Source organism: Quercus robur, chromosome 5 (assembly GCF_932294415.1).
Source record: "Quercus robur chromosome 5, dhQueRobu3.1, whole genome shotgun sequence".
Lineage (NCBI taxonomy): Eukaryota > Viridiplantae > Streptophyta > Magnoliopsida > Fagales > Fagaceae > Quercus > Quercus robur.
The window spans coordinates 10,817,559-10,829,680 of record NC_065538.1 but is presented as its reverse complement, the minus strand read 5'-3'; the positions used below and the strand labels follow the sequence as shown (position 1 = coordinate 10,829,680).

The following is a 12,122-nucleotide window of genomic DNA, read 5'->3' as shown; positions in this document are numbered from 1 at the left end:
TATTTTTAATATTTTTGTAATTTTAATTTTAATTTAAAATAAACTTTATGAAACTTTTTTCATCTTTTACCCATAAAGATACCAAGGACAAGGAGAAACAATCGTTGTTGTGTACTACTTTCGACATAGGGAATTAGGAACCATTCCAACACAGTCAATCCCAAATACAATCAATCCCTCTCCATCCCAGATCTCTCTTTTTCTCTCTCCTAGTCTCTCTCTCTCTCTGTGTCTCTCTTTGTTTCTGTCTGAGCATAATCATCATCGATCTCCAATCTATCTCTCACATTCCTCAGAAGCTCGGAATCCGAAGCAAAACTCAATCTTTTTTGATGGGTATTTCTCTGATTCATCTGATTTATACTATTTACTTAATTTATCACACAATTATTGCCTTTTCTTAATTTCAATTTTACGTTTCCCTTTTTGTTAGTATTGTATTGATTTCAGTTTGGGGTTTATTTATTTATTTATTTTATTGTATTGACCAATGTAACCGAAAAAGTGGGAAGTTACAACTGGGTTTGTCAAAATTTTTAATGGGGTTTTTGTTTTATTTAATGGGTGTAATTAGTTTTTGATTGATTTTGTGTCAAATTGAATTTTAGGTTTATGGGTTTGAGCTTTATTAACTTTTTTTTGCCTTTGGATCGTCAATAGATTATTGGGTTGCTTTTTGTTTGGTTGCTGAGAAAGTGTAGGGAAAGGAAAGATGAGAAATTGGGGTGTGAATTTTAGTTTTTTGGAGCTTTTTAGGGCGTGGAAGTAGAAATTTATGGTGTTTAAGGCTTGGGGGTAATGTGATCTATTTGGCTTACTCGAGGAACCACATAACATGCAAAAGATTTTGGTTTTTGATTTGGGTGTTGTTGTTGTTGTTTTTTTTTTTTTTTTTTTTTTTTTTTTTTCCCTCTCAGTTTTATCAGCAGCCAAATACAGGTTTAGGTGCAAAATTTTGTGATTCTTATTGGCTTGCTTATTTAGTTGGTGCAAGAAGATAGATAGATGGCTATGGTTTAAGCCTTTAAGGAAATGCTATACTTATTGAGGGACTTGTACGATAAGGTTGGTTAGATTAGTATGGCTGCAATATTGAAATTGGAAAAAGATGGTTGTTAATTTGATAAAAATAAGGGAGAAGTGTTTTGCCAGCTTATAGTCTTCAATCTTCAAAGAAATTTTCTCATAGCAGTGCTTGTCATTAGAATGCACGGCGAAATATTCATTTTGAGGTTTCTATGCGACTTCTTGCTTAGTCAAGTATATGAGAAATTTGAATACTTAGAAGCCTTGACTTGTTTTCCTGTTCTCACCAATATATGAACTATGTTCTTATGCAGCAAATAGTGAGGAGTCCTGTTCCACTCAACTCATTGATGGAGATGGTGTGTTCAATGCTACTGGAATTGATAAATTAATCAAGAAGATAAAATTAGCTGAATGTGGACTTTCATATGCTATTGTCTCGATCATGGGCCCCCAAAGTAGTGGTATGCATTTTTTCCTCATAAACTCTTTGATCTTAAGTATTTTTATTCGACAGTTATGCTTTTTTTTTGAGAAGGATTTACATGCAATAGATTTCGTTCTAATAATCTTCTAAAGCTGTTACAATGTTGTTCTTGTGAACAACATGGAACAAGATTTTGAGTTGAGACTTTGTGCTATATGGATTGAGACATTAAGTGGAAGTGGGTTCACTTTAATCTTGTGCAATCTGAGACATGGCTATCATTCTGATGTCAAATATTAATTTTTGTTTATCTGATTTCGCTAAGCTGTTAATTTTGTTTACCCTCCTTTTGTCATTTGCTTTTACATACTGGGATTTCACCTTTTTCTCCATAATGGCAATTTAATGTAATTTATTTTCTATTGGAACCCTGCAACTGCCAATTGCTGCTTATGTCAGTTGTTAACTCATGGAAAAATTAAGAGTTTTACATTAATTTCTATGGTCTGAACAGGGAAGAGTACTCTACTAAATCACTTGTTTGGTACCAACTTCAGGGAGATGGATGCTTTTAAAGGAAGGCATGTTATCTTAATTCTCTTAATACTGCAGTATTCATGTTTCTCAGCAGATATCTATGAACTGACTCAATTTGCTGTCTTTAGGTCCCAAACAACTAAAGGTATTTGGTTGGCAAGATGTGCTGGTATTGAGCCTTGTACTCTTGTAATGGATTTGGAGGGTACAGATGGAAGAGAACGTGGAGAGGTGCCTTTCCTCCGATATCTTTTAAATAAATTTAATAATTTCAAATTGCTCCAATCACGAAATGAATCTTATTGTTATCCTCATAAGCAGTTCTGTCTTATTATTGTCTGGCTCAATCTACTAAATCACTGCTCCTGTAATGCACATATATCCACCAGTGTCTTAAGTTCCATGATGGTAATTTTTGCATTCTGCTTGAGTGCCCATGCCATGTAGTATAAAGAGAAAAACTTTTGCATTACAGGTTGGCAATTATGTCCTTAATTTTTCAAGATTATATTAGGAATTTTTTTTTTGATTGTTTAAAGTTTATTAAAATGTAATAAATCCTTTGTTTTGTTACCGATCAAAAAATAAATCCTTTGTTTTGTTAATCATAAGTCAATTGTAAGATTCAATCCAGGTTCATTAAGCTGTTATGTACAATATTTGGGACTAGAGAAATGAGAATAAGCCATTTAATTATTGACATAATTGTGACAAATGATTTTTTTCCCCCCAAAGTTAGAATGGTGAAATTCTAGTTACATGTTAATTTCATATGTCATGACTCTTTATGGATGTAGTTATACATGGTGATATGGATATTGGTATCTTGCTGTCTGTTTTAATGGGTTTTATCTTCGTTTCAGGATGACACTGCATTTGAGAAGCAGAGTGCCCTTTTTGCTCTCGCTGTTTCAGATATAGTGCTAATAAACATGTAAGTTGTCTGTAAAACTAGAGAAATTTACAAGTATCCTTGTCTAGTAAGTTCTACTATCTTAAAATTTATACATTTATTTAATTATTGTTGTTTATAGTCTTTCGTTGTTACTTCTTCTAGATTGTAAAGTTAATCTTCTTGGGCCTTTTATCTAGGTGGTGTCATGACATTGGCCGTGAGCAAGCTGCAAATAAGCCTCTTCTAAAGACTGTGTTCCAGGTATGTCCATCTTCCTGCGATATATTAGTGATTATTCGATTCTGGAAGGTTTTGTTAAGTCAACTTTATGCTGGCATATGCTTGCAGGTCATGATGCGACTGTTTAGTCCACGCAAAACGACTTTGATGTTTGTCATACGTGATAAAACAAGGGTGTGTTCCTTTCTTTATTGATCTATTATTCCTTGTTGAGTTGAGAAAAATTTCTGATTGTGTTAAACCTTGTTTGTTTGTAGACTCCACTAGAAAATTTAGAACCTGTTCTAAGAGAAGATATTCAGAAGGTGAGGGATTTTTTTTTTTGCTTTTCTTATTTGGTTGATCTTTGGTGATTATTGATATTTTCTTTAATTCTATTTAATTTCAGATTTGGGACTCTGTTCCTAAGCCCCATGCACACAAGGAAACTCCATTAAGCGAATTTTTTAATGTAAGATGCTATGCTTTTTGCAAGATTAGCTTAGACATGTCCTTATCCCGTATGTTGGGAGTAATTATCATACATTTATGGTTTTATTGTTAATGATTAAATGGTCAGGTTGAAGTTGTTGCTCTCTCTAGTTATGAAGAAAAAGAAGAGCAATTTAAAGAGCAGGTACACATAAATGCCTCTTATCTCTCTTATTGGGACTGCCCTGGAATGATATTATTCTGTTGTGTTTATTCATAACTGTTGAAATGAGCCCATTTTTTTGGTTATTTTCTTGAATTGTTTGTAAAGAAATAAAGAAGGAATTGCAGATTTCTTGTAATGATTTGATTAAAAAGTTATAAGTAACGCCATGTTGATGAATTTTTCTTATCTTGCTCATTTTTGCCTTATTTTATCATTATTCATTCAAAATTTACCTTATTGAATTTATTAGGCACCTTAGAATAGCATTACTTAAAGTAATGGGCTAGGTTAGATGTTGAATTTAAATGATTTTAGTTATAAATTCTCCCAGCATGCTGTTATTTTAATTAATAATTTTAATTGTATACATTTCTTTGCCCATGACATTACTTAGAATCTGGGTTTCAGTTTGAAGCATAGAGTTGGGCCTTTTGGCTTGGCGAACATATCTGACATATATTTGTGTGTGTTTTTGTATTAGTTATTGACTTATTGTTAAAAAAGTAGGTTGCTAGCTTGAGGCAACGATTCTTTCATTCTATTACCCCTGGGGGGCTTGCGGGAGATCGACGGGGAGTAGTTCCTGCTTCGGGTTTTTCCTTTAGTGCACAGCAAATTTGGAAAGTTATTAAGGAGAATAAGGACCTTGACCTTCCCGCTCACAAGGTAATATTGTTAACCAGATGCCATATGTAGCATATGCATATTATGTTGTTGTTTATGTCATGCGAGATCCATCCATTTGTAGGTCATGGTGGCTACTGTACGCTGTGAAGAAATCGCCAATGAAAAGTATGCCTCTTTTGCTTCAAATGAGGTACCTGCAGTTCATATAACCTAGGATTATTGTTTCCTTTTATTTATATATATTTTTTATTTTTAAATTCCATAATTTTTGCCAAGATAATGACTACCAACATCCAATTTGCAACAAATGACCACAGGATTGGTGTCATTTGGAAGAGACTGTGCAGTCCGGTCCTGTTTCTGGATTTGGGAAAAAGCTCAGTTCAATTCTTGATTCGTTTTTATCAGAGTAAGTATGTTTCATGTAATTTTTAATTGGTTTAGCAGCATATGCTACATAGCCAAGGAAATATGAACCTTAAGATGGATATGCTTCCTGGTCACTGCTTGTGCTTGTAAACAATTGGCAGATTTGAGTAGATCTAGGACCTAGATAACAACCAATGAACTAGATGTATGCATAGTTGATGTATATTAATACTCAATTGTACACCTCTTGTGATAAGGATTAGAAGCTTGTCAGTAGGATCTTTTGAAGGGTGGGTAGTATTGTAGTTATTGTTTCCCATTGGCCTTTTGGGATTATGAATTGTTTCTATTTGGCCTGATGGCTTTGTTTGCCTTGTTGGTTATTAGTGCCTAATGTCACCATGTATGGCTTCTAAACCTTTTCATGTCAACTTTAGCAATAAGCTTTAGTGTGGATGATATCATTTATAATCATCTCCCTCCTCCCTCTTCTCATGTCTGTGGAAATACTGTTCATGATGAATTTCCTCAGTACTGAAAACTTCCTGTTTTTCTGTCTTTTTAGGTATGATGCAGAAGCTACCTATTTTGACGAAGGTGTCCGATCTGCAAAGCGGAGGCAGTTTGAGGAGAAATTGTTGCAGGTAATTCATCTCTGCGTGCGATTTGGTAGTTTCTCCCCCTGTTTTTGTCATTCATGTTGCTGAACCCATTAGTTGGGATCAAGGCTAAGTACAGTCATGTAAATTACATGACTGGAGTACAATGTGAAACTGAGAATTTAGGATGTTGGTTTGTTAGCAGTATCTGAAAATGAGCTCTGTAATTCTTTTGATAGGTTTTATAAGATCTGATAATTTCTCTATTCTATGTTCACAAGCTGGTCACCAATAATTGCATGTTTATGAAATTGAGATTAAATGTTTGAAATAAAAAAACTCTGTTGCACATATCTTTATAGGGGAAAGCTTTAAAAGGAGCTTCTAGGTCTTCTTATAAAGCATTGAAGTTGCTGTTATAATGATTTCTTTTGATTAAGCTCAGAAGGTTTTCAAACTTTTCTTATTTATTATCTGTTGGACAATAAAAACTGTGATTCAGTGTCTACTCATTTAATGATTCAATTATGTTGTTTTTTCTGATTTGTTAGCGTATCCAACCGGCATTCCAATCCCTGCTGGGACACATTCGTTCTGAAACTTTAGAAAAATTCAAGCAAGTATTTGATAAAGCTCTGAATGGAGGGGAAGCATTTTCTTTGGCCTCTTGTAACTGCGCACAGTTTTGTATGGCTCTATTTGATGAAGGATGTGCAGGTGTGTTAAACTTGAAACTGCCATTTTGTTAGCCAAGTGAATTGAAATCAATGGAGAAAAAGAGTTTTTAAACAGGAAACTATTGATGACAAAACAAGTTGATAACGGATTAATTATAATTGTCTTTAAAAGGGGTTTTGGATCATTTATATGAATAAATTTTATGAAAGTAATTAAACTTGGAATAGTCTGAATAGGTTTGAGAGGTATAGGGTTTTAGTCTTGTATGCATTTGATTTTGGGGATAGGTTTCAGTGGTGTGGCACTTGAGTGCAATGATTATATTGACGCAGTAGCCTTGCAGATGCTGTTATTGAACAAGCAAACTGGGACACATCTAAAGTGAGGGATAAACTTCGACGTGATATAGATGCACATATTGATTCTGTCCGCGCTGCCAAGCTTTCTGAACTTACTTCTTTGTATGAGGTATAATAACCTGTAGCCATTTTGATTCTCAACTGATTTTATTCAAGCATAGTGACAATGTTAAGATTCAAATGGTTTGGTAACTTCAACATCTGATGGGAACTATACTTATATAGTTTGGTTGGCTCCTCCTAGTGTTTCTAAAGGACACATCCAGGGTTCAAATCCCCTCTCTCTCAATTATCAAATTATAAAATTAAAAAAAAAATCACCATAATTAAAAAAAAAAAAATTCACCATAAAATAGATAGAAAGAAAGGAAAAAAAGAAAAAAGAAAAATCCGCTGAAGAAAGAATTATGCAAGTCTGATGTGATCATGTCTGTCATGGCTGACAAAAGAAGTATGCTTTTTTGTGTGATTTGTATACTTGTCAATTTGAAAATAATAAAAATTTTTTTGGTGGCCAATTAACAGCTAACTGGTAATATCCGTAATTATTAAAAACTATGGAAATTGGCTTTACATATATCCTTAAACCATCAATTTTATAACCTTGACAATTTAAACAAAATCTGTGGAAATTGGCTTTAAAACCATTGATGGAAATTGATCTGATTTTTCTATTAACTTTTTTAATATCATGAGATATCTTGTTACATTTGATATTTCAGATTAACCATCATGGTTTTCTTTTTAGAGCCTGTTGTCTCTACAAAAACTTGTTGTGCCCTTGTGCTTTATAACTACTCATATGGTTATGGATTTCTTAATATATGGAGAATTGTTTACTTTCTTTAGTGCCTAGATATTTAAAGTTGGCAGAATAAGCAGATTATGATAACCTTGCTGATGATTATAACAAATTTGCAGGCAAAGCTTAAAGAGGCATTATCAGGACCTGTGGAAGCTCTATTAGATGGAGCTAGTAATGAGACCTGGCCGGCTATAAGGAAACTTCTTAGGCGTGAGACTGAAGCTGCTGTTTCTGGGCTTTCTGATGCGCTTTCTGGTTTTGACTTGGACGAACAAACAAAGGATAAAATGCTTGCAAGTACTAAGGACTATGCGAGAGGAGTGGTTGAAGCAAAAGCAAGAGAAGAAGCAGGAAGGGTCCTGATCCGCATGAAGGACAGGTAGCAACTACTTGCAATATCTGATTCTAATTATTTCATCTTTTTTCAGATTCCTCTTGTTGGGATTAACTTTAAGTTGCAAACAGGTTTACAGCATTGTTTAGTCATGATTCCGATTCAATGCCGCGGGTTTGGACTGGGAAGGATGACATTCGAGCAATCACCAAAACTGCTCGCTCTGCAGTATGCCACAGTTTATATAAATATTTTCTGTTAATTATTAACTGTGTATTGCATGTCTGTTAATTATTCCTATTAATTTGTCCAGTCCTTAAAGCTTATGGCTGTTATGGCCGTGACCCGTTTGGATGATGATCATAGTGATAATATTGAGGGTACACTATCTGTTGCTTTGGTGGAATCCACAAATGGTGCTGTTAAAGATAGGAGCGTTACATCATTTGATCCACTGGCCTCAAGCACTTGGGAAGAGGTGACTTTTGTTTAACTGAAGTTCTTTCTTCTGGAGTTCATAATTTTATGCTAAAAATTTTATTCTCAAATCTCAACATAATAAACAGATGTAAAAGGAAACAACAGGGTTCTCTCTAGAAAAGTTTTTCTGGCATAATGTTTGGACCCTTATTTACTGTTCAAGATCTGGTCCTTGTAGCTCTGACCAAATCTGTCAACAGGTCCAATTTGGCAAGTGGGTTAGTCTTAAGGAAAAATTTGGATATGTATATGATATGACACGTTAATTTTGAATAGGATATTATGGTGGCAAAAAGTACATCATGCTTATTCTGATTAGTTGACAATAATCCAAAGAGCCCACTCAAATTTAAGATTTAGCCTTCTAGTTCAATTTGAGTATATGACATGTACATGTTTTGCTTATCAGAAACACAAAGGAAAAAGTAAAAAAAAAAACAAGAAATTTGCTACTATACATACAAATGTAGTCTTGATTTCAGAAATTAATTTATTTAGGTGAGCAAGCTTCCATAGTGGACTCGATGCTCGATTTTGATTCAATTCTGTGTGTCTCTCTCTTGCATGGTTTTAGTGTTTTTTATCATTGTTTTGCTCTTAAGCTCCAATTAGTTAATGTGGTTGGTTTCTTCCATGCAGGTTTCACCGAAGAAAACATTGATTACACCTGTCCAGTGCAAATCTTTGTGGAGACAATTCAAGTCAGAGACGGAATATACTGTCTCTCAGGCCATCGCTGCACAGGCATGATATATTGCATATTAATGATTTAGATGATTCATTTCATTTTAAATATTGATTCTCTTAAAAGGATGAAAACCAAAATTGCTGAATACTGGATTTCATTCTGCCATAATTTTTTAGTTTGATTGGTTTTAAGATTTGTTGGTGGGAAACCTGTGTAATATAAATTATATAATAATATTAGAAGAAAGGAAGTGATAAATATTATAAAAATAGTCCTGTTAAAAAAAAAAATCCTTATAGGTTGTTAATCTCTCATTTTTTTATATAATTTAATTTTATATTATTCTATAAGCAATTAGAACTATTGTATGCCTAATAAAATCTCTTCACAATATGACTACCTGCAGCATTTCTCTCAGGGTGCATTATTCAGTATCTTGATTTGCAATTTCTTTTATTCAGATGTGTGTTTATTATAGTTGAAGATGTACACAAATGCATATCAAAAGACCATCTTTATCATTGTCATTTTACTAGGAAATAATTTACTAACTTCTTTCACTCTTATATGATTTTTCAGGAAGCCAACAAGCGTAATAACAACTGGTTGCCACCACCATGGGCCATTGCTGCCATGGTAATCTTGGGATTCAATGAATTTATGACACTTCTAAGGTACATGTTTTTCATGTATTGTGAAATTTGATTTTGTTTAGGTTCATGTATATACCCCTGATGTATAATGGTTTAACTTAATTTGGTATGTCTTCATTGCAGAAATCCTTTGTATTTGTGTGTCATCTTTGTTGGTTTTTTACTATTCAAAGCCTTGTGGGTGCAGCTGGACATTTCGGGTGAATTTCGCAATGGTGCTGTGAGTATTAAATTCAATTGTGATTGTTTAAGCCCCATTAGTTTATTGTCAATTGATGGTTAATTTGGAAGATTGATTTTAAGAAATTCTACAACTGGTTGATTGTTTGAAAGTGCATCTGAAAACTGAACTTTGAGACTTTGTCCTTTTTCAACTACTTAATTGCTATATAACAATAGGCTCTTGAATTAAAGTTCAAATCTCAAAGACGCCAATCCATATAATTGAAATTCTTCACAATGAGTTCCGTAAATAGCGGACGTATTATTGTCATTTTATTTTTTCTTTTCTTAAATTTGTAGATTATGGTTTAGAAAGACTGTTTCTTTGAAGTTATCTTTTAAATTGATTCCTGCTTGTATATTTTATCTTTAATAGGGATTATTGAGAGATTAAGAATGCATGCTGTTTAGGCCAAGCAATATCTTATTCATCAAAACTATAGGCTCGTGCAGTTGATATTGGAGGGATAAATCCCTTTAATATTTTAAACTATTCTTCAGAAAGACAATTCATTAAGAAAAGCCCCAAAAGATTGGTAGTTTCTCATGGACCCATTTTATGCTGTGGTTTTCTCTTAGCATGTGGGTCTCGTGGGTGTGTTGGATCCACTTGCTGTGAGGGGGCCGCTTTATGATAATTTTTCCCAAAAGGGGGCCCAACCCAATTCATGGGTTGTATACAAGAAACGCCAATAAGTGAGAACCAAAAAATACCAATTAAGTAGCTTTAACCATTATGACATAAAATCCCTTTTGAATAAATAATTGTGTGGCCAAAAAAAAAAAAAAAAAAAAAAAAAAATCCTTTAGTGTTTTTAATTATTTATCTTCTGTTTTTTTTGTTTGAAAAAATTCTAATGAAGCTGATTTATAACTGTGTAATTTGCAGCTTCCTGGGCTTATTTCCTTGTCCACCAAGTTCCTTCCCACTGTCATGAATCTTCTTAAAAGATTAGCAGAGGAGGGGCAAAACCCTATGACTAATGATCCCAATAGAAACCCTGCAACTAACGATCAACAAAGAAACCCTGCACTGGAATCAAGAAGCTTTAGGAATGGAGTAAGTGCCAGCAGTAGTGTGTCATCTAGTGCTTCATCTGAAGTAATTTCGTCTGAATATTCCAGTCCTGCAAAAGAAGACTAAAGGAACTAATCCATCCGATTAAATAGAAATTCTTCATTTTAAAGCGCTGGTGTCTTGCTTGCTCTTTGGCCGGATGTTGCACGTTTATGGCCCATGAAGCTTAACTCTTGTGAGCATGCGAGAGGAATAGGTTTTTAAGGCATTGATTTTTGTTCGAGTGCCACATACGGGGGCTGTTGCTCAGGAGGCCCCATCAATAGTTTCCATATTTAAATAGGTGTTTCCATTTTGTTTATTGGATGATGTGGTTCATTATGCTTGTTCTTATTCAATTTTGTCTTGTGAGTTGTAACGCTGTGTGATTGTAATATACTTAGATTTGTTAATGAGCATTCTTATTTGATATTTTACTGGTTTGAAAACCAGTTGGAGACTAATTTATGTAAGGTTGATAAATCATAAGTGTTTATTGATCGGCACTTATTTCTTTCTTCGATTGCCTTTCCTATTACCTTTAAACTTTTAGTACTTATTTGTCACCGTTACATTGTTTTCAGAGTTTCAAGTAAAGAAGTGAAGTATCAATTAGAGGCAGGTCTATTTATCTTATATCCTAAACATTATATAAATAACAAGAAAGCAGAAATAGTATCTGTTGGGGGTAGGATACTTTTTATGTGCATTGTTAAAATTTATCAAGGGAAAAGTTTATACACAAGTCTGAAACTTGAAAGATAGTTGTAGTCTGATTACTGATGTTTATCGAGGAATGTAAAAATAGAAGGTAATAATCAATGCTGATGGTAATACTTAAGATACAAACTTAATAAAGTATAGATAAAAAGTTTATAAGTGATCATTAAATTTGATTATGGTTTATCATTAACAATACGAATAAAATAGACGTGGGCAGATGGTAAAACACAAATCAGAAAAGGAAAATGCAAGCGAGCAGAATGATAAATTAGTTGACGTTCTTTAAGGGGTACTGGAGTTGGCCACCATGGGAGCACATTAGCTGACGTTCTGTAAGGGAGAAGGTATGGGAGTTGGCCACCATGGGAGAACAAAGGTGAAAACCTCATGAAATGCATTCCAATCTCTACAGCAACTTTAGTGGAGAGGATGATGTGCTGCTGCATTACAGTGATGTGATTTGAGCTTTGTTCTTTTCTCCAGAAGCTTTGGAGAGGAAAAGGAGCTGAGTTGTTTCACGAAGTGATGAAATCTTATACTTTGTGCTGGAAAGTTCTAGACTTAAATAACTTAAAATGAAGAATATGGGGATTTGCATGCTTTACAAAGTGATTTTCCTCGTCTGGAAAGAGGGTTTTTTTTTTTTTTTTCAAATAGATTAGTAAGGAAAATAGGATAATTACTAGTGCACACAATTAAATGTACACATGGTACACATAACTGTATTTTACAAGAGAACTCATGGCTTTAAGTGTGTAATAGACAT

General features: G+C 33.8%; 1 protein-coding gene across 1 annotated transcript; it reads left to right on the top strand.

The window, feature by feature from the left end:
• The first annotated feature begins 93 nt into the window (after nucleotides 1–93).
• LOC126725119 (protein ROOT HAIR DEFECTIVE 3-like) lies at nucleotides 94–11,151 on the top strand. The gene is made up of 23 exons (XM_050429649.1): nucleotides 94–336; nucleotides 1,341–1,490; nucleotides 1,968–2,034; nucleotides 2,119–2,221; nucleotides 2,854–2,924; nucleotides 3,083–3,146; nucleotides 3,234–3,299; nucleotides 3,383–3,430; nucleotides 3,514–3,576; nucleotides 3,685–3,741; nucleotides 4,270–4,428; nucleotides 4,511–4,579; nucleotides 4,707–4,798; nucleotides 5,324–5,402; nucleotides 5,909–6,074; nucleotides 6,379–6,503; nucleotides 7,316–7,578; nucleotides 7,665–7,761; nucleotides 7,847–8,011; nucleotides 8,653–8,757; nucleotides 9,281–9,375; nucleotides 9,478–9,574; nucleotides 10,466–11,151. The coding sequence occupies exons 1-23, from the start codon at nucleotides 333–335 to the stop codon at nucleotides 10,718–10,720; spliced, it is 2,460 nt and encodes an 819-aa protein (XP_050285606.1). The 5' UTR covers nucleotides 94–332; the 3' UTR covers nucleotides 10,721–11,151.
• Nucleotides 11,152–12,122: the final 971 nt, after the last annotated feature.